The sequence below is a fragment of the Frankliniella occidentalis genome, unplaced genomic scaffold (assembly GCF_000697945.3).
Source record: "Frankliniella occidentalis isolate FOCC.00 unplaced genomic scaffold, Focc_3.1 Scaffold290, whole genome shotgun sequence".
Taxonomy (NCBI): domain Eukaryota; kingdom Metazoa; phylum Arthropoda; class Insecta; order Thysanoptera; family Thripidae; genus Frankliniella; species Frankliniella occidentalis.
This window is the reverse complement of record NW_026267416.1, coordinates 215,416-236,908: the sequence shown is the minus strand read 5'-3', so window position 1 is coordinate 236,908 and position 21,493 is coordinate 215,416. Positions and strand designations below refer to the sequence as shown.

The 21,493-nt window shown below is 43.3% G+C and overlaps 1 protein-coding gene across 19 annotated transcripts in view; it reads right to left on the bottom strand.

The window, feature by feature from the left end:
* Positions 1-540: 540 nt before the first annotated feature.
* The window catches only part of LOC113206668 (sodium channel protein para), an 81,304-nt gene continuing 60,351 nt past the window's right edge, over positions 541-21,493 (bottom strand). For 5 of the 19 annotated variants that reach the window (XM_052273643.1, XM_052273646.1, XM_052273661.1 and 2 more), the window contains 18 exons: positions 17,774-18,051; positions 17,503-17,676; positions 17,266-17,428; positions 16,715-17,110; positions 16,494-16,628; positions 14,586-14,724; positions 14,370-14,503; positions 13,698-13,966; positions 13,441-13,614; positions 11,570-11,692; positions 10,689-10,811; positions 10,418-10,612; positions 10,103-10,348; positions 9,415-9,685; positions 9,036-9,340; positions 8,686-8,889; positions 8,303-8,602; positions 541-5,693 (listed from right to left, as the gene is read on the bottom strand). In XM_052273643.1, coding sequence (XP_052129603.1) covers positions 5,337-5,693; positions 8,303-8,602; positions 8,686-8,889; positions 9,036-9,340; positions 9,415-9,685; positions 10,103-10,348; positions 10,418-10,612; positions 10,689-10,811; positions 11,570-11,692; positions 13,441-13,614; positions 13,698-13,966; positions 14,370-14,503; positions 14,586-14,724; positions 16,494-16,628; positions 16,715-17,110; positions 17,266-17,428; positions 17,503-17,676; positions 17,774-18,051 — 3,986 coding nt within the window. In that variant the 3' untranslated portion in view covers positions 541-5,336. Of the gene's footprint in view, positions 5,694-8,302; positions 8,603-8,685; positions 8,890-9,035; positions 9,341-9,414; positions 9,686-10,102; positions 10,349-10,417; positions 10,613-10,688; positions 10,812-11,569; positions 11,693-13,084; positions 13,208-13,440; positions 13,615-13,697; positions 13,967-14,369; positions 14,504-14,585; positions 14,725-16,493; positions 16,629-16,714; positions 17,111-17,265; positions 17,429-17,502; positions 17,677-17,773; positions 18,052-21,493 lie in introns of all 19 variants that reach the window. The other 14 variants (XM_052273644.1, XM_052273654.1, XM_052273660.1 and 11 more) reach the window with 7 other exon arrangements.

Below are 21,493 nucleotides of genomic sequence, written 5' to 3'. Positions count from 1 at the left end.
ACCTAGTTAGACATCAGAATGTGTTGAGAAAATGCACACTTGAACTTAAACATCAATTTACGTGTGAAATTAAACACTTGTTTTACCAGGGTAGCGCCTGCTGGGTAGGCAATACTTTGACTGCATCGCACGCGTGTACTGCGGGTTGGTCTACGCTGAGTCTCGCAGGCGCCGAGCGCGCGTCATTTAGCAAATGAATCAGAACGTACGTATTTCCTGGATTTTTCTCGGGAGGAGCCGCTAGCATGTCCTCCCTTAAGGCCCCCCAACACCGTTGAAGGCACTGCATCGCGCAAAACTTTTGACCCTGACATATACGTGTTCGTAGTCTAAGCTTGTTTTGTAAGTTAAACCAATACTTGAACACAAACTATAGTCATGGGGTTAACACCATATTATAGGTTTTCGAATATGATGATGTGTCCTTATTTCGAGGATCAGGGAGTTTACTTGCTTTGATAGCAGCAATTCTCCTCTCTGAGGGTATGCTCCGGGTCTTATTAAGGGTTGTTAGTGCTACAAAAATAAATTCACAAAACATACATCTTTAAAAAAAGTGCACGCACCCTCTTTATTGAACTCATAAACAAATGCATAATAGTATGCCTTATTTGAAAAAAGCTTTATTTTTCTCAGTCAGTGCAGCTAGCAATCAGCTCGTAGTTGTACAAGGAAGTAGCCGCCAACAGGCAGAAATTGTGATGTGGAGTACTTTTTGGAAACCTCCAAGTTTATCCCTTAATGAGATGAATGAACTCATTAAAAAAAAGATGAATTCAACAATAACTGGGGATGTTAAGTATACTCTTTCAAGATTTATCATAGAAATGTTTCAGTTTAACACTAAGTGGTTGTTTAACATGGGCTGCACATTGCCTTCTGTACTGTTTGCAAGAGTAATGCATTCAATGCTCTACAGTTTTTCAATTCTTTGCATAATATTCTCTTATTTAAATTTTGAATAACAGATCTCTGACTTCGTAAATGTTTTGAAAAGGTTCTTCATATAAATGTTGTTTGTGATGTACATTACAAGTGGTCTATAGGAAACATCCACTGCACCCCTATTGCTCTTATACAGAAAACATATAAAATCTGAGCGACTTGAGAATATCATGAGCTTTTCCTCTGTTTTTAAAGTGTTCCTGATTATTAAAACAAACAAAATACAGTGCACTTAATTCTGTTATCACATAATAGTTAAAAATAACAAGGAGAAGCAATTTTTTCTTCAGGGGAATCAATAACAGCCAGACATTAATTTGAGGTCAAAGTTGCTCCCAATAAAAGCTTAACCGTATCACTAGTAATATCAGAGCACATGTGCCAATTTTGATACAACCAACATCACATAACAAAACTGTACAAGGTCATTATGATTTGCTTAATTTTTTTTATCTCCAAGACATTCATGGTATAAAAACGTTTAAAAACTGCCCCTTTCTCACGTCAATGTAATCTTTACAATATTTTAAGATTGATTTTATACTTTCGTACAGGATGTCCACAAACAAACAACCTGTAAAGAACTCAATACTGTATGACTTATTGATGAACTTGTGATTGTTATTAATTGTTCACTTATATCGGTATTGTTGACTGGTATGTCACAAAACAAATTTTTAGATGCATGGTAATTAGTTATCTAATCACTTGTAGGAAAATCTGTCAGCAGACCACACAAAAAAGAGGCAATGTTAACTTGAGAACAGATAAAAAAACAAGTATTCATAGTCAAGTTTTTAAGTGACATGCCAAAAGGCGTTCTTAATCTTCCCAATTTGAAGTTTTACTGTTGACACATAGTGCTTGCTAGGCAAAGAAATAAAATTATTAGAGAAAAGCCATATTTTTAAAATCCTCACAATTTGTTTGCAATATAAAACATGGATGATGAAAGAACATATCAATTATGATCACTAGGTTAAGTTTAGTTGAAATGAGTTGAAGACAGCTGTACGCCTTTTTCGCTGACTTCAGCTACTTCAATGCCATGTTTTAAAGTAAAGCCAACAGTGTCACCACCAAGCTCAACCAAGTAACAACAAAAATGCAAACAAGCATCAGTAATAGTTTTGCAGAAATTAAGGTGGGGTGATAGAGGAAGACAAACCAACTGAAAGGATCAAAATGCCATGCCTGATATATTGCTAGCTCAGAATACTTCAAACTGTGGGTCAAAAAATATAGGAACTGTAATTGATAGAATTCTAGATGCACAGTAGAAAAATTGTACAAGGTATTACCTAATAACAGGAACGTTATAAGATTTCTGATTTTAAAAGTATCTAGTAAAAAACTTTTACATCTCAAAGTACCGTTTCAGAGTGGCTCATCTTAGGGCTTCCACCAACAATGAATCTTTTCACCTCCCTAATCTGTAATCATGCTAATTGACCCACACGGAAAGCACATGTCTGTGGATATCGAGTAGATTCCAAAATGATTTCTAACAGACACCGACAGACATGCCATTCTTCCGTGGGAGGATGCGTGGCTTTGGGGTAGGCGTGAAAATGCAAACAGTCTTGAGCAACCTAACAGTCAATATTGAAATATTGACTTCACCCTCAAAGCAGACATGGTCTGCAGTTATTTCAGAAACACGTCTCTAAAACTATTGACACCTCACACGTCTTTACATCAGTTACAGATCCAAAACATTCTAGCTACTTTAAAAGAAATGGCCATACTTAAGAACCAAAGCCATACATCTTTCTCATAAGTACATCAGGAGAGAAAATGTGGACGGTCAAAACGGAATTAGTAGGGCTCATAAGCCACTTCCATTAACCTCCAGTGAGCCCCCAGTCATCAGTGAGGCCCAACATGGTCATCAATGAATCATCAATGCAAACGTGCTGTTAAAATTCAGTTGAAAAATAAATGACAAATAAGCAAACTAGGTCATACATTGCTTACAAAACATAAGAAATACTTTTTCTTTAGAAAAATTGTGCCTTAATGGAACTGTGCGTGCCAACTTCCCAAGTATTGAGACTTTCTGTTAAATTTAAATTAATCATGTCAAAAGTGCAAACTTGAGGATTTGAAACCGGTTGGTTCACATAGGATTTAAATTTGAAATAGTAAGGTCAAGTATTTTTACACCACGAAGTGCATTGACAGCAGCACACAGAAATTGCGATTAGCAAACAGTACACTGACATAGTACAACCCTTTATAATTTCCTTGACTCCAAATCTGGATGATATTCTATTTCGTTCTGTTAATTATTTCTTTGATCATATGAGGTATGAATAATGAAAACAGTGATATCATCAATAAACAACAATACCTTAGTTAATATATATTCTGGATAAACTTTGAGCAACAATCCTCAATTCAAAGCCATTTTTAAAATTGCATATTATGGTGGTTGATTCCACTACATCCCTCCCATTTCTACCTCAATCTCACCTCTGACAGCGGCTCTTAATGAAAGCCCCTTGTACCTGAACTATATAAAAAAAGACATGGTAGAAAAAGAAGGACGTGTTGACCAGCGTGTACAGAAACACTCAAGGTCCATCTGCACCTTAAGCTTGGGCAGCAAAGGCTCCCTAAACAATTTTATTTACATAACAATTCCATAATATTTTGTGCCTTGGAAATATTTTTTAAAAATTCATTTTAAACAAAATAACAAGTCAAGTTTGTTTCAAGAGCCCTGTCAGGTCTCCTTACTGGCAGCACACAGGTTGCAAACACCAAACACATGAAGTTTCACCTACCTCCTAAAACCTGTCAAATTTGATTTCTGCCACATTTTGATTTTAGGAGCTAACATGTACACTTTCATCTCTCCTTTTCTGCCTTGGCTGTATGGTGGGGCCACCACTTGCTTCCCATCCAACAGGATAACTCAGAGAAAATATAGAGAAAAAGTACAAAAAGTAAAGAAATAGGTAGATTTAATTTTTGTGTCAGAATTAGAAGCAGGGTTGTGCGCACACAATAGTGGAGCTGCAATCCATGTGCTTCACACAACACTTCGATGACAGGTGCATGGTGGTTGCACTGTACTTAATACAATACAATACCAAAGGCAGTGACATTCATTTATCATGGTGTCGTGACAAACACAATCATTTCGTATAACAATCTTAATCTCATTCATATATGGTAGAAAAAAAGCTACCACATACAAAAACAATATTTACAGCACGCTTTAAAAGTGGTATATTTAAAACTGACACAAAAATGATGTGCAGGAAATCAACAAGTGGGTTGCCCCAGCAGACTAAATGCCAGAGAACTGACCGGCAGCGCGCTGGACGCGTCCAAACAGCTGGCTGGCACACACACAAACACTTCCATAAAAAAAAAAAGATTCAGTAAACTTGCCTTGTGATTCAATAATAAAATTGTCTAGAAATTATTTTGAAGCAAAAGCACTTTTGCCCAGTACTTTACCAATGAAATAGATATCTTTTAAAAAATGGACAAGCACTTATTGTTTGCAAGCATCAGGTGGGTCAACCTCAGGAGCAGGTGGTCGATGTGGCGCTAGGCTTCAATCCAACTTCACAGTATCTTCTTTTTCTTGTCTTGATGAACCCACACCAAACAAGTAGAAGTCTTAAGGGCGCCCAGTTAAATAAAGACTGTACGGAGACCGTACACAATTCTAGTAAAAACAAGTCGTTGTGAGCGCTCCAGAAATAGCTTTCCTAAAACCAACACCACCTTGCCTCGTAATACAAGCCGGTATGGCGTCTCCCTTTCTCCATTCCATTTTTGGGCCCAATTAATTAATTTACATTGGCAGTTGCAAAGTCCACTACAAAAAAAAATCGTGTTTTCAGGCCGTTAGGTCCAATGGAGATCATTAGGGGAGTCCTCTCGCACGTACCATGCAACTTCACTCGAGAAAAAAAATACACGTACGCAAAAAGTTCAATTCATTAAAAAATATTGCTAAAAAATCTACCGAAGCAGATAGTAGTTTAACGTCGCGCCCTCCCCCTGTTGTTCACGCGTCGTCCCCCCAGGGGGTGAGAGGAGCGGGGCGCGCAGGCGGGCCCCAACGGGGAAGGCGGGGGCCGGGCCCGCGCGCTGGCACCAGCCACCCCCGCGAGTCCGTGGGGACGAGAACTGCCGCCGCCCAACCTCCGCGGCCGATGAGCCTCACGCCCGGCCGAAAGCAACCCCAGCCCGCCTGCCACCCGCCGACCCGGGGAAGAGGGTCAGATGGGCGGGGGCGGAGGGGGAGCTGAGCGGCGGGCGCGGGGGCCGCGGGGGCCGCGCGTGGCTGTCCGCTCATTTGCCTACTCGGTGTCGCTGAGGACAGCGGGGCTCATGTGCGTGAACGGGAGAGGGGGACGCGACCTTCCTCAGACATCCGCAAGGCGCGAAGACACACTGGGCGACCGCGAGTGGATCACCACGCGGTGACCGTTCTTCGTCACGAAGCCGTCCGACTCGACGAGAACGGCCGTCTGCCGACCGCCGCCTGCTGACTCGTCGTCGCCGTCCTCGCCGGCGCTGCCAGCGCTGCCGCCGCCACCGCCGCTGCCAGCGTCGTCGCCGGCGTTGGGGCCGCCCTCGTCAGAGGACACGCCTCCGCCGCGGTGCAGCTTGTGCTTGCGCCAGGCGTGCTGGATGAGGCGCGCGCAGTACTCCTCGCGCTGACGCCACAGCGTGGAGGACACGGGCTCGTAGCCCGCCTCGTCCGGCCGGCCCGGCTGTACCTGCAACGTCAGGGGGCAACAGCCTTTTTTTCAACCTTGGGTTCTACGATGCGATTGTGATGACATGCTCTGCTTGCATTTTATTGCTGTGCTGTGCGACCATCACTGCCCCTATCTATCTATCTATATATCTATCTATCCATCCATCCATCCATCCTAGACACTAATAGTTAGATTAAAGTAATCGAAAAATTAAAAAAGACCTACGCGAGGACCAGTACGTACACTATAAAATTAGATTATACATAAAAATGAACAGGAATCTACTAACGAAGGCCAGAAGGTCTCACTGGTGAAATTTAGTTACAGTGCCCAAAAACATCTATCACAAATCAGCCAAGTCACCTTCCCTTATGCCAAAATGCAAAGTGTGAGTCCATCTGGCCACTTACTTGTTCTCTAAGTCTACTACCCTAAACTATTATAAAAGTCAACCCTACTCCTTGAGAAAACCTTGCACTTATCACAGCACTCATTACTATCCACAATAAATCAAGAATAGATTAGTATACTTTATAAATTGTTACTTGACAGCCCAGGTAGCAGGGCTGCATAAAATGTGCATTCTGTGTCCAATCGAAAAAGCGCCGAAACGCGTGTAGGCGCCTAATATGCGCGAACATGCGCCTAAAATGCGCGCTTCAGATGGGACATATAATGCGGTTTTCGGTTTGAATGCAATTTGCTCCATTTTGCTACCTGGGAGAGCATTTTGGGGGTTGGATGTCTCACTTTGTCAAAGCTTAGGGACAGTGTGTCTAGAAGTGACCAAATGACCACATAGCGAGGTAATGCTGTGGTCACATGCACTGGCATTCAGATTTGTGTGATAACATACTCTGTCAACTCAAATGTATTTAATTGTATACATACATTAAATGAAGTAAAAATGGCCATGCCATATGTCTTATTTCTTTTCATTGGGTTAGCGATAGTAAATTAGACCGTTGTTGATCGGAAAACACTTTTTCTGTCTGTCTGGGGGACTATCCCACGATATTTTAAGAGCGGGTGTCGAAAACTGCGAGAGATCTGACCCGAAAAGGGCAGCAATCGTCAAAAACACTCTTTGTTGTGCTATACTGAATCTCCCTCTATTAGGGTGCTGTAAAGGTCGCCTTTAACGAAAATAACCAAAAAATTACATCTAAATATGGAAGGGGAACGCCCCCCCCCGCAATAAAAAAAAGCACACTGGAAACGCAAGTGTGTGACTGTCACACACTTGCAGGATGTGTGAACATCCATTCGTACACTTATGGGGGTAAACGTGTGAATTTTTCATGGAAAATTCAAACGTTTACGCCCCTAAGTGTACGAATAAATATTCACACACCTGCAAGTGTGCGACATTCACACACTTGCGTGTTCAATGCACACAAAACAACAACACTCAGTCTGAGATAGGAATCATCCCTCTCCGACTCAGCTGTCAGCGTAGGTCAAGATAGTCGTGTAAGAGGCGCATCGCAGCGTAACAGTGTTTCGTGAGATATCGTGAAACCTGGTCTAGTGCACGATGTAAAACGACGTCGTCTTTCTACATCGTGGTCTGGTGTACTTTTACCTTCTATATAGACAAGACGGACACACGATGTCTACTACCTTGCACGTATGTATGTATATGCATGCGTTTGAGTTGACAGAGTAGAGTATGGTCATTCGCCATTCAAATTCCACCAGCCCACAATAATTAAGGTGTACCCACAACGCACACGAGCGACGTGACACCGTAAGTCTGAGACGGGCTGGGTATAGGCCGACCCAGCGGGGGCCCACAACCAGAATCAAGGTACCGAAGTGGGGATGACGGTCAAGAAACATTTGACTCCCAACGTTCTAATTTGGTGCGTTCATCGTGGGGGCATCGTTAATAAGCGACATCAACTCATGTCAATCAAACTCTGATTCACTTATGATTGTTATTATAAAAGTATAACATGACAAGCTTTGGTTCCTGAGTGGGCCGTGGAACAGTCATGCCTGAGTCTTAGAGAAATATAATTAGCAAAAGTTTGCAATTCTCAATATATAAAGCTGTGTTGTAAAGTGTTGTTCAGAAATGGGTGTTTTATGACCAAAACTGCATCTAAATTGAATGTGCTACAGTAGTAAAATATGGAAAAAGGGTGCTAAATGGGAAATGCATTTTGCAAATGAGCTGATCTAAGGAGAGCGTAATACATGAAATTGTAATTATTTGATGACATGATCAAAATATGAGCATTTTTTGTATTGTTTATTTTGCTAATATTAAACTGCCAAAACGACAGAATCAGCTCATTTGCATAAACATTTCTAGATGTTTTGAGTATACTCTATGTAACTGAATTAAGTAAATACAGTAAACTAGAAATTAGGTGCCTAAATTGAAATTTGGTGTCTCAACATATTAACCGACCACTGGGCCACAACGCGCTAACTGCTAGACTATATATATTTGTAAGAATTTAGATAATGGAATGGTAACCTACAATGGGAACAAATTACGGAAAGAAATGAACATTCTCTATGTACGACCAGGACACCAAACCTTCTGAGGGATAATAGGGTCCCAAAAATGGTCCTGCAGGAAATACGTATAATGCCGGAGAAACATAGTTACGTACCTCGGCTAATTCACCCGTCTCTTCAATGGGATTGCCCTTGCGGGCGAAGAAGTCTTTAGTGAGGGCGTCGAGGATATCGACGCAGAACATGAGGTCGCCCTTGCAGATGGGAATGTCCATAGACACGATCTTGTACTTGTTGGGCTTGTGTATCTGTAAGGGCGGCTCTAACACGTCCAGAAAGTCTGACAGCTGATCGTAGCGGATGTACTGCGTGCCGTCGGGGTCGAAGTTCTGCCATATCTCGTAGTACATGTCATAGTCATCGTCAGTCAGGCCCTCTTGCACGTCCTCTGTCGCCTGAAGAAAGAAATGCGGCAGCCATTAGAGTAATCAGTCACTAATAAAATGTTTCCCCACTCGACGCGGAGTCTTCAACGCACCTGAGAATAATTCTCGAGGATGACAGCGATGTACATGTTGATAACGATAAGGAACGAAATGACGAGGTACGACAGCAGGAACGTGATGCCGATAGTGGAGGAGCCGCAGTTACCCGGAATGCCCATCTCGTTGTTAGGCTTCACGCACTCCTCCTCGTTGATGATGCCATCCAGCACACCGTCCCAACCCGCTGATGTCGACATCTGCGAACGAACATGTGACACTCAAAACTGGTCGCTCAGGCCACTTTGCAGGCGCGTCTAGTGCGCCTGGCGAGCGGGTCGGTCTACCCCCCGCCCTCCAGGCGTTAGTGCTGTGCCCTCGCGCGTAACTCGGCACCAGGACCTACCTGGAAGAGCAGGATCATAGACTGGCCGAAGGTCTTGAAGTTATACACGTCATCGAGCCCGCTCTTGTCTTTCACGTTCATGAAGAACGACATGCCGAAGATGGCAAAGATGAACATGACGAGGAAGAGGAGCAAGCAGATGTTGAAGAGCGCTGGCAGAGACATGGCCAGCGCGAAGAGCAGCGTTCGGATGCCCTTGGCTCCCTTAACCAACCTCAAAACTCGACCTACTTTCGCTACTCGCACCACTCGAAGTAACGTGGGCGAGACAAAATATTTCTCAATAATATCGGACAGTACAAGACCTGTCGGAAGGCACATGATTGTCAACACACAACGTAAACATAATTTTCGACAGTCGAAGGTTCGGTATACTGACCTAATATTGATAGAATTACTACTACAAAATCGAAAAGGTTCCATGGCTCTACGAAGTAGTGATACCGTAGAGCAAATATTTTCATAAGACATTCAGAACTGAAGATTACAATGAATATCATGTTAAGGTGGTCCAGCACCGTACTAAATGTTTCAGCCTGCTGATAATGGTCAAGTGTCATGGTCAACATGTTGAGACCAATGAACAACATAATAAACATGTCGAATTTTTTATCCGTACAAATCTCGAACACTATGGCTTGAGGTCTCCACTGGAAAGATATGGAAGAAAGTTCATGGTAGTCAATATCAAATTTTGAAAGAACATTATGTTGTAGTTCAATGGGGTTTGATCCACAAAGCTCCAAGGCGATTCTGCCGTTATGGGCGCTAGCGCGTTCACTCGCTAGGAGAACAAAAGAGAAACGTTATAGGGGCGGGTGTAATTTAAAGGTTTACGAAACTTAGAACGTTAATTTAAAATTTTTGGACACCATTGTGGGGAAAAGAACGTAATTTAGTGGTTTGAAAGCTACAAACTATACTGGTAATATTTATCTGCTAATTTCGAAATCTTAAAAGCTCCACTTTATTTCTCATAGCGGCCCGAGCGAGGTAGCGCACCAGTGAACCTAGCAGTCGAGTTTGGCGTAGGATCAAATCCCAGTAACATTTTTTTTATTACACACCCTTGGTCTTGGAATGGCCTTCATAGGCTTCTTTGAGCCCATCTTTTTCATTGCATTGTAATATTTCTTCTGATCTTCAGTCATGAACATCTCTAAGGATCCTCCAGCCTTTTTCTTTTGCTCGTTGAAGTTGTCGATGATAACTCCGATAAACAGGTTTAAAGTGAAAAATGAGCCGAAAATAATGAAAAAGACAAAGTACAGGTACATGTAGATATTTGTCTCCCTAATTGGTTGCTTGTTGATCTGAAACAAAAGCCGATAGTGACGCACTGATCGTTAGAAAAACAACTCTAAAAATAATTAATGACGCACCTCTCTGGAGTCAATGGCATCATTCATAATTTGAATCCATCCTTTGAATGTTGCTACTTGGAAGAGACATAAATAGGCCTTGCCGACATGGTCAAAATTCATCGGTGAATTTTCCCATGTGTAATTTTCTGCTATGCAGGCATTCTTGTCTGGTATAATTTCATGGCTCAGAGTCGTCTTGTTTGCATCCACACACTGCGAGTAAAATAAAATAAACTCAGTCACAAAAGCATAAACCAAGAATTAAAAAAAAGAAAAGGCATTTACTTACCTTAAAATATTTTCCGGCGAACAGTTGGACTCCCATAATGGCAAAAATAAGCCAAAATATGAGGCACACCAACAGCACGTTGAAGATACTAGGAATAGCCTGGACCAAGGCATTTACTACCACCTGCATAGCCAAATATATATTAGAAATGAGATCTATAAAATCATGTATGTTGAAACTCATTTTTAAACTGAGAAAAGCACACACACAACCTATACTACACATTTCTTTATATGCTAGTAACTTTTCCCAGCAGAGGTCAAAGTTCTAATTTTGTCTGAAAAATTGGATTTAAATATATACATAAATGCCACTAAAAATCTACCATGTTCAAACCAAAATACAAGCTAAACCATTTCGTGCATTTGAAGATCTTTTAGAGTGCGATTTTAAACAGTACACAATATGTTTTCAGACAAGGTAGCGTTCATAGCACTTTTGTTTCCGCTAGCACAAGTAAAAACAGCTACAAGCTAAGCAATAAATAGTCACAGAAGAAGATGTGTGATTTAAAAAGAAAGGACTGGAAAGATGGGTCTTTCAGGTAATGGGCCATCGGCTTGCTCTCATGCTAAATATAGTGATAGGGAGAAAGAGGAAAGGAAAACTAGTCTAATTTTATCATTTGGACAGTCCACTAAATGTTTCAATTCAAGCAATTAAAAGGCATATTTTTTTAAAACCTAAGGTCTAAAAATCGTTGGTCTTTTTTTTTTATCTAAGGCATGAGTGAGGTAGTTCATGTGGCTGCATTGATGCACATAAACTAGAAAAATATAATAGTGTGCAGTAAAAAGAAAATTTTGCTAAGGCCAACATTTGTCAAGTACTGGTTTCCATTTAGCTTTCTAAAATTTCTAAGGTTTTGCTTTTTTACATACCCTCATTCCCTGCATTCTAGACATAGCCCTAAGAGGCCTAAGAGCCCTGAGTGTCCTCATTGTTTTGAAGGCTTGAATGCCACCAGCCCCAACCAGGGAGGCAACGAAGTTTATCAGAGAGACCTGAAGTTTTCACAAAGGCAACATGAAGGTCTTAGTAACTTTACCAACACGACTTGTGCTTGGCCGACAAGCCAGGACGGGAACAGCATCGGTAAAATTGTTTTGCCTTTCATAAAATAGGTGGAATCACAATTTAGGTTAATGACAGCTAATGCGAGTAAAGATGATGGAGTGACCTGCCCTGGAATGTACCTAAGAACGAGAATGAGGAGGGGTGGAAACGAAGAGACAGAAAGGTGTGGAAGAGAGGGAAAATTGGATGACGCCTGGATCAGAGTGAGACTGAGGTGCTCTGAGAATGGGGGCAGAGCCCCAACCTCGCCGCGCGCACGGTGTGGCACGGAGTGCTTAGCACAGGCGTTGGCGAGGGGTCCTCCACTCCCAAAATAGGCGTGTACAACGAGTTAAAGCGAGTTGGGCACGAGTTGACAAGTGGAAGATTTGAAAGCGCGTTTAGCGCGAGTTTTCCAAGAGATGGATGCTAGTTTTCTTGCGTTTTTGCGAGTCGGACGCCTGCAAGTACAACGAGTTGGCGAGTGGGTGACCCCTCGGGCGTTGGCACGGCACAGACACAACACACACGTAGTAATGACAATAATATCAAACATTGAAAGCTCTTGCTCACTGAAACATTACAGGGTACAAGTATTCATGTGCAAAATAATACACAAAAAGGGGCGACCTTCCAAAGTAGACAGTTGGCGGTTTTGTAAAGGATTATTATTTTAAAAAGCAGCAAAAAAACATAAAAAAAATCACGCACAACGGATAATGCACAGTTATTGTAACGACTGGCTAATCGGGTAACCCATGACTTCTTCTTTGGAAGGAAGCCTCTCACAGCCGATAAACTCTCGAAAGAAACGAAGAGGCGCGGGTAGCGTCAAACACTGCTGTACAGCTGTACAACCACTGTGTGAGAGACAGAGACAGACAGAGAAGACGTTGTCGGCACCGGCAGCACGTTCAGGCACATGCAGCGCACACAGCACGCAGACGCCACAGCAGTTCCTCTCTCTCTCGGCAATAATTTCCCCCCCTTTGCTGAAGGTACAGGGTGTCCCATAGGGATCCCGCACTATATTTTGTTCATACTGTACCGCATGCAGGCTTGCCTACTGCGGCCTACTGTTGCTCATGGTGCTTTGAGCCACCGAGAGAGTTGTCAACTCGCCTATTGGCTTTAATGCGATACAGTAACAAAAAAGGGGAAAAATGAAAAAGAAGAGCGGAGCCTATAGCACATTCTGTATAATCCATTTGTAACACTTTGGAAAACGAAGCAGACAGAAGTCGGACAGAAATTGAAATTAGAGAGAGAGGGAGCAAGAGGGAGAGAGTGTTAGTGTGTGTACATGTGTGTGACAGACATACAGGCCACACAGTACTTACGCGCATGCCCTCCCAACGCGACACGGCTCGCAGGGGGCGGAGGGCGCGCAGCGTTCGCATGGACCGAAATGCGGGTATGTCCGCCGCGCCGGCCATAATGGCAGCTAGGTTTATCAGAGACAGCTACACACAGAGAGGCAATGTAGCACCAGGGACAGGCAAGGGACAGGCGGGGGCAGGTGAGAAGGGGTGGACCCTGACACTGGAGAAAATGTCTTCACATATTTTTTAAAAGTAAAACAACACATGAAACCAAAAAAATCGGATGAATCTGGATCTCATTTTTCTACAGGAGCTGAAAGAGATAAAAGATTAGCGACAAAATAGGCTTTGTAAGTGAAATCACGAGTACTCACCATAACAATGACGAAATCGAGCCAACACCAGGCATTAGTGAAGTACTTTCGAAACCCTAACGCCAACCACTTTATCAACATTTCGATAAAGAAGATGACGGTAAATATTCTGTCCATGTAATAAAGTATGTCTTGTAAAATAGGTCTACTCTGTAAATGGACGTCTTCCAATGCCTGCAGAAACAGATACAAAACGTGGATGAGCACTCGTCGTCTTCTTGCGCGCCGCGGGGAAGACAAATTACAAATACACTTACCAGGGCCATACTGCTAAGTAAAATCATAGTGATGACAGCCGTCTCGAAGTATTTATTTTCGATCAGCTGGTAAGTCTTGAGTCGCAGGTTGGCCCAGCCCTGCCAGAAGGGCGCGTCGTCATCGCCGGCCAGGAAGGGGAACCGCTTGTAGCAGTTGTCCGGGCAGCAGTCGGCGGGGTACTCGCCCACCAACACATCCTCGGTGTTATCGGCGATGATGATCTCGTCCATGTCCCCCTCACCCTCGCCCTCCACATCACCTTCTAAGTCTGTGACCAGAGAGAAAGAGAGAAAGTTGTCATCTTGGGGTCACGCCTTTCTCAGTCAGAAGGTGGGTTGGTTACGTCTAGTTAGAGGGGGTGCCAATCCACCCTGACCGTCTCTAGTTTGCCCTTAGAGTACGCACTGCTTTTGAAAGTGCTGATATAAAGTGCCTGATCGCCGACGAACTCTTATTAGCAAACTGGGAAAGATCCATATAGGTTTTCGACGGTCAGGGACTCAATCTGAGCACTTTCACTTTCAGTGCCTCTATGGGCTGGCTAGGGCCCGTGAGGGCCAGGACCGGTCAGTACCCCTCTTAATATACGCAACCGTAGACGAGTCTCATATATTTCCATCTGTGTCTCAAATCATGCTTGCTGTCTCCCTCAAACACACCACGCCACTTACCTGTCTCTACCCTCTCGCCCTCCAAGTCCTCTTTGCTGGCGTCCTTCTTTTCCTCGCCATCTAGAGTCTCGAGGCTACCTTTATGGCTCTCATCTTTGAAAGGCCTATTTTTGTGGCTCCCATAAGAGTGATTGCTGAGACGGGGAACAAGAGTGGTCAGTGAAAAGCTACAAGAAAAAGTCGGTATCTGAGGTAATAATAACAAGACTGCATTACCTAATATTGTCATCGTCGTATCTGTGCTTTATAAAATCGCTTTCAAAACGATTGTCTTGGTGGTTTCCAGTGATTGAATTTCCTATTGATTTGGCATTGTTTAGGAATTTTCCCTTCCTGAGCTTGTTTTTCAGGTCTCCTTTGGAATAAGCGGCATGGAAAAAGAAACAAAAACCGGACATTCCCATAAAAGCACTTTGTAAAACAACACCGACACAACATTAAGTCTAACTACTACACGAAAGACGCGTGCATGAAATAGTAGACCTTAAACCTATAGTTAATTTTTTTTTACCTAGAGATGTTTCAATTACAATGAGTTTAATTTCAAACTGATGTAGCAGCATAAGAGAAGGGTGCCAAAGTGTGATCTGGAGTAAAAGCTGACCCCGACTGGATCGTGTGCCTCGGGACGGGGCCCAGCCAATGAGCGCAATTGAAGAGCTACGGCGATATGTAAAGGTGCGTCAGAATAGTGAAAGACCGCCGAACCGAGTAATGTTACTACCTCCTATGTAAGTTGAAATGCAAAGAGACAGCATCCACATCCAGCTCTCCGCAGGTCGCCGGGCCATAGACACCATGGGAATCTTAGCCTGGGTCTTTATTGCACCTTCTCTACAGACAGAAGTGTCTGACCATGAAACAGTTAACACGGTGAGTCCCACGTGACCACACGTATGGACACAATAGCATGTAAAAACCCCCCCCCCCCCCCCCTTGGACTCAACGTGTTAAGATTGCGTGCCAAAATGTCACACACAGAGAAGTGTTTGTGTGTGTGAGAGAGTGAGTGTGTTACAACCATGTCACACACTTTTGCTTCGGGTAAGTAGTAAGTAAATACACTTTTTAACGTAAGTCACACACTTTTCTTTGGCCGGCATATTGGCCGGACACTTTCCAGTGCAGAGGCGGCAGTTTAATGTCTCGATTTGGCTGCCCGTCGCCAATCTGACGCACGTTTACAAACGGCCATGGCCTTTTAGTTGCGCTCACTGGCTGTGCCCTCATCTCGCGGTACATTCATGAGGTCCGTGCGCGTCTGTTTACGTGGCCCAGGGATCCTGAGATATAAGACATATCTACAAATACATGTGTATTTCTTCTTTTGGGAGCTTTACCAGAATAATATATTCTCCTCCAGTCCTGCCTAATCTGACGAACCAAACCAATACAGTCGAACTCAAGCTCTCAGACCAATCATTTTTCTGTGCGCGCTGATCCACATGAAACGTCTAGGAATGAAGCAATTGCCGTTTCGAAAACTTTACATTTAAAGCTTTGTGGGCGTTACGGGGACAAGGGCACCGATACCAACGGGATGTATACTTGTCAAGTAGACTCTTCCTGTTCCAATGACACAAACTGACTGAGATAGGCTAATTTAAATGTTTTTACGCATTTTGTCCAAAATAAGGGCCTTGGTCCGAAATTCGGGCTCATGACTGTACGCGCTCCGGCCGGGGGTAGCTTCTTTTCCGTGATGCCGTTCTCTCGTGGTGCAGCACAGCGCTCTGGTAAGGTCTATTAGTTCAGAGATGGAACTACAAACACATCGCAAGCGCCAAAACACACACTACTACTCCATTTTAAGCACAAGAAAGACAAGTGAATTTTGACCGATGAGGTATTGTACTGATGAGTTGCATTGCAAGTAGAACTTTGTTTTATTTGCTACTACCGCAGCAAACATTTACATCCAAAAAAGCGTTCCATCCATGCAACTTTGAGGCTGAGGGCATACAGGAATTTCGGGAAAGACGACTGATAGATAATGCAAATTTCTACGGGCAAACTCCCCAAAACACAAAAACTAGAGAGAGGTGTGGGCACAGGGTGGGCAAACATCAACACATCAGACACAACACACCAACACATCGATCACCTGTTATAGTAAATACGCACCATGTATGGTAAACTCCATGCCATCGCCAATGGCCATCTCGAGCTGAGTGTTGGGACTTTTCTTGTCTCTGAATACCAGACCTCCATCTGCTAGGATTTCGTCGGCTCCAAGATCCAGGTCCAGATCTCGATTTGCTGTGAACAGGAGGAAAGCAGTATGAGAAACAGTGCAGGTTCTACGTTAATTAATATATTAGAAAAAAAATAATAATTTTACTCACAATGTGCAGTTTGGTCTGATATTTGGTTGGTTAGTTTGTTTCTGACCATTTTTAAAACATTCGCTACATTCATCTTAATCCAGTTAATAAACCTTGATATCCGGTTAAAAGCCTCAGCGATTTTATTTGTCTCACTGTCCGCCGTGGGGGCGAAGAGATTGGAAGACCCAAAATTGGACAGGAGCAAGGCAAGGAAAAGGTTTAATACGACCAAGTTGCCGATCACTACTGTGGCCAGGAAGAAAGGGATACAAGACCAGTCTCCAACGAGCATACAGTCCCACATTGATTCGATCCACTCTCCACAAAGGACTCGGAAGACAATCATAAACGAGTGCATGAAGTTAATGAAGTTCCACCGCGGCATCTCGCCCCCAGGGAATTTGTCCACATTATCTGAAACAGGGCAAGGCTCGTTAAGGGTGCGTCATCGTCCTGCGTGCTAGAGGCAGCCGCGAGGTAGGCAACGAGAACGCTATGGTGTCGGCGTGTTGCCTACCGCCGGTTTGACAGGCGTTGTTGAATGACACGCATGTTATATGGTGACTTACCGTAGTAGTTTTTGCCGAAGAGCTGCATTCCCATCACGGCGAAGATGAAGATAATGATACACAATACAAAGACCAAGTTACCTAAGGCGCCCATGGTCCGACCCATGATAGATATGAGCAAGTTGAGCGTGGGCCACGACTTGGCAAGCTTGAACACTCGGAGCTGAAACATAAAGACGTGTCATAAACGGAGCATGAAGTTGATGTTAGATTAGAGTGGCTCTTCACAAAACTCACCAAACGGAAGGACCGCAACACCGACAAGCCCTGCACCCCCTCAAGACCGAGCTCAAGCAGAGACAGCGCTACGATGATGAAGTCGAAGATGTTCCAGCCCTCTTGAAAGTAGAACTTTGGGCTCATGGCAACAAGTTTCAGTGTCGCTTCGATACCGAAAGTAGCAGTGAAAAACTGGAGTGACAGAAAGGGAAAGGTATAATGATTTGTGCTGCAAGTAGCTAGATGCAAAAGAACAAACGTGTCGTATCCTTAAGCTGCCAACACTTACGTAATTGCCGCTTTTCAACGCGCTGTCCATAGCTGGATCCATGTCATGGTGATCGAGGGCCATGAAGAGCGTGTTGACCACGATGCAGAGTGTGATAAAAAGCTCCACAAAGGGGTCGAAGACAAGTTGGCTGACGTAGTGCTGGAGCTTAAGCCAGCACCAACAGCAGTCCCACACGCAGAACACGTCGATGCCCCGCAAGGAGGCAGCTATCAGCTTCTCCTTGAAAGTAGGCTCCTCCTCGTCTTCTTCTGTTTGTTGAAAATAATAGACAGACACTGCACGTGGTCTTAGTAAATCTGTTCTGAGCCACTCTTTTTGGGGAAAGAGCTTTGTATTAAGCTACTAAATCAAGCGTCTTTTCAAGAGTACCTGGAGGGCCTCTTTGCGTCTCATACCACTTAGCTGATGACACTAAGTATTAGGGGAAGCGTAGTATTATTACGTTTAGATTAAAATGTTGGAGCTGCGACCAAGCAAAAAAGATAGGGAAATAGGAGATTAACAGTCGTTTTAAACCTGTTTTGTGCTCTACCACCTATGAAAGCAAAAGTGCTTGGAGTTCAAAGTCCCAAGCACCCATCCGATTTTTAATGAGCGAGGAATGGAAGCAGTCACGAAGTAAAACTGGCGCAGAAAGTATGACGGTGCTCGTCTCGATTTTTAGAACTATTGCGTAAAGTGGGGGAAAATTGTGATAATATCCGGTGTATTTTCTAGCATGGATTGAATGTGGTAAAAATTCGTGAGTCGTGTTCTTTCTATGAAAAGGCAAAGGGTGTTATCAGCTAAACTGTGGTCAAACAGTGGTAACTAAGGTCCAAAGGGAAACTCAGGGGGAAACAAAGACAACACGTGCACAAGAAGTGACTGCGATCAGCGTTATCTGCTCTCCAGTCCTGAAATAAACAACTACGATGTTTTTCGCTTTGCTCACGGTTCCATTTATGATGGCAGCATCCCACGAAAATGCTGAAGCCTTGCTGAAATAGTTTCCCTTTGGAAAAAGACAAGAGGACCAGGGATGTGAAAAAATAAAATAAAATAAAAGATCTGAAAATTTTAAATCTTATTTATCGTTAACTGTTGAAATGTTTCTTCTAACAGAAATGAGTATTACTGTTTTTTTCCCGGTACTCCATTACATCTATGTTACTAATTTCTCTAAGTTATTTTGTGAGAAGTCTTTTCGTAATATACTGAGAGTGAGAGAAGCATCGCCCGCATCACCTTCATCGTTTTGAAGAGTACGAGAGTAGCGAAGATGTCAGCTTGAAGAAAATGCTATGGGCGGGACAGCATGTTAAAACCAAACGGTATGGCGCATAGCGATACTTGGTGACAGTCTAAGACATTTCAGGCAATTTGTCGAAATCGCAGACAGTTACCCAGTCAATGAACAAGTTACAGCCTCAGTCAAAGAAGCAAAGAGCACACAACACGATCTACAAAATAAGAAAAACATGCAGATCAAGGACAGAGAAACGTGTCAAGTAACTACCCTACTCTCTATGCTATACACGCCACTCAGTATTAGGCCTTATCAACTTAAGGGAGACAGCAGAACAGCAGACAGGCGCGGATCAAGTTCCGACTGACTGGTGCACGGTCGTTTGCCTACATTCAGGGGTTTTGTGGGGCAAATTGCCTACCTTTCAGGTGGCTCTCTAGAGACCACAGGGGGAGGGGGGGCGCCTGGGGTAGGGCCTGCACCCTCTGTGTTACTATGCTGCGCTTCGTGTGTTTGGGGGGTTGGGATGGGGGGGGGGTCGCCCCTCTCCTCCCGCCCCCCTTAATACGCGCCTGACAGCAGATGCATTATAGACTAATATCTGCTAGAACGATTATAATTCTGCATGTAAATGCGTATTTATGAGTAAAATCACCAGCTCCGGCATCCAGTTGTCCGTCGAAACACAGAGATCGCAGATTTTGAATACATGTGCTGTTCTGCTGTTCTTCCGTCTCCCCTCTTCTGTTGATAAAGCCAAAGTCACCTATCTAAAACAAAGTATATTCTACACTACCAGAAGGCAAAGATTCAACTCTATCGATGGAAATACACGGATAATATATGAAGATTCTAGTATAAGGAAAAACGGGGAACGCGTAGGCAGGGGAAGGCAAATAATTCACAAAGCGGGATAGAAATTTCCATGCAGTCGATGGTTCATACAGCTTGCTAACTAGTTCGAACTGTCGTACAAATCCTTTCCCCAAAACGGCTCTAGCACAGACTTAAAAAATGGTTAGTTTCATGATCATTAACACATATTTACAGTACATAATGTCAATAATGTAATTTGTTTCCTAAAATTTTCATATTTTTGACCACGGGGCCATTACCGAGATCGACAATACAGGTTGGTCGCTGTGCACACTTGGAGCAAATGCGAAAACTAGACCGCACCCAGACGTGTGGATGGGTAGGTCGGCTACAAACGATAGGTGAATCCGCGCGCGCCCATCCCCAACCCATACGGATGGGCTACAACTCTGAAAAATAGTCGTATGTTTACGGGAAAATTTTCCATGATGTGAGTTCGTAAAATTACAATTTGAAATAGTAAAATAACAATAACTTCGTATCGACTTGAAATTCAGAGAGGAGCATAACTGGTCCGTCGTAAATTTACAACATTATTTTGTAATTCCAAATTACAAGAAAAATGTCGTAACTCTACGAGGAAAGTTTTCACAGTACAATACGCGTTTGCGACAGCGCGGGGCACAGCGACCATCCTGTTTATTTAGAATTCGGTTTCGCTATACAAGTAATGTCGCAAAGGCAACAAGAAAGTCAGAGAGCACCTTTCATCAGATCATTGAAATCTGCTATTGCATAAAGAAGAAATTTTCATATATAAACCCGTTCTTTTTCGAATATAAGTTCAACGTACCGAATAGCAATATACAGCATACGTACACCGAAAAAGTACTCTGTTACCGTATAAATGTCTCATCATGCACTTCAAAATTAACTCAGGAACGATTTGTCTACATTGCACTTTCTGTACAGAGTAAGGGGGCATGCCATGTCGACACCTCCTTTGACCGAAAGACACACAGTTCTACGGCGAGTTCCGAACGACACACACTCATAAACCAAGTGTGCAACTGCTTAACCCATGTAAGTATACAACGACAGGTTAAATACTTGCTAGTGCTCAACTGCGTAGTTGCATACTTGCAAGTGTTCAAATCGTTAGTTGTGGACTTGTAAGTGTGCAACTGCCCTGTTCAACACTCCCCACGCAGAAAGCGTCCACTTTGAGGAAGTGTCCAACGTGGGAGTTGCGCACTTACAAATGCACAGCAACTGAGTTGAATCCTGGCAAGTATTTAACCTGAATTTGCACACTTACAAATAAATGTTAAGCAGTTACACATTTGCACAATTTTAAGTTTTTGACTGGATGTTCGAATGCTTTGAAGTGTTCAACAGTAAATTTGAACACATTTAAGCTGTCCAAAGGTTTATGGCCAACCCTGGTGTTGAACACTTCTAAGTGTTAAACTTTACTGCTAATCACTTTATTGGCTGAGCGATTAGCGAAGCCTATAACTCTGAGTGGTCGGAAAAAAACTTTGTCTGTAAGTACGTCTGGCTCTCTGTGTGTCCCAGACGATAACTCGAGAACGAATTGAGCTAGCGACCTGGGATTTCCAGGGTCATCAAAAGACAGATCGATTTCGAAGAGGAGGAGCATTCTAGCTTTT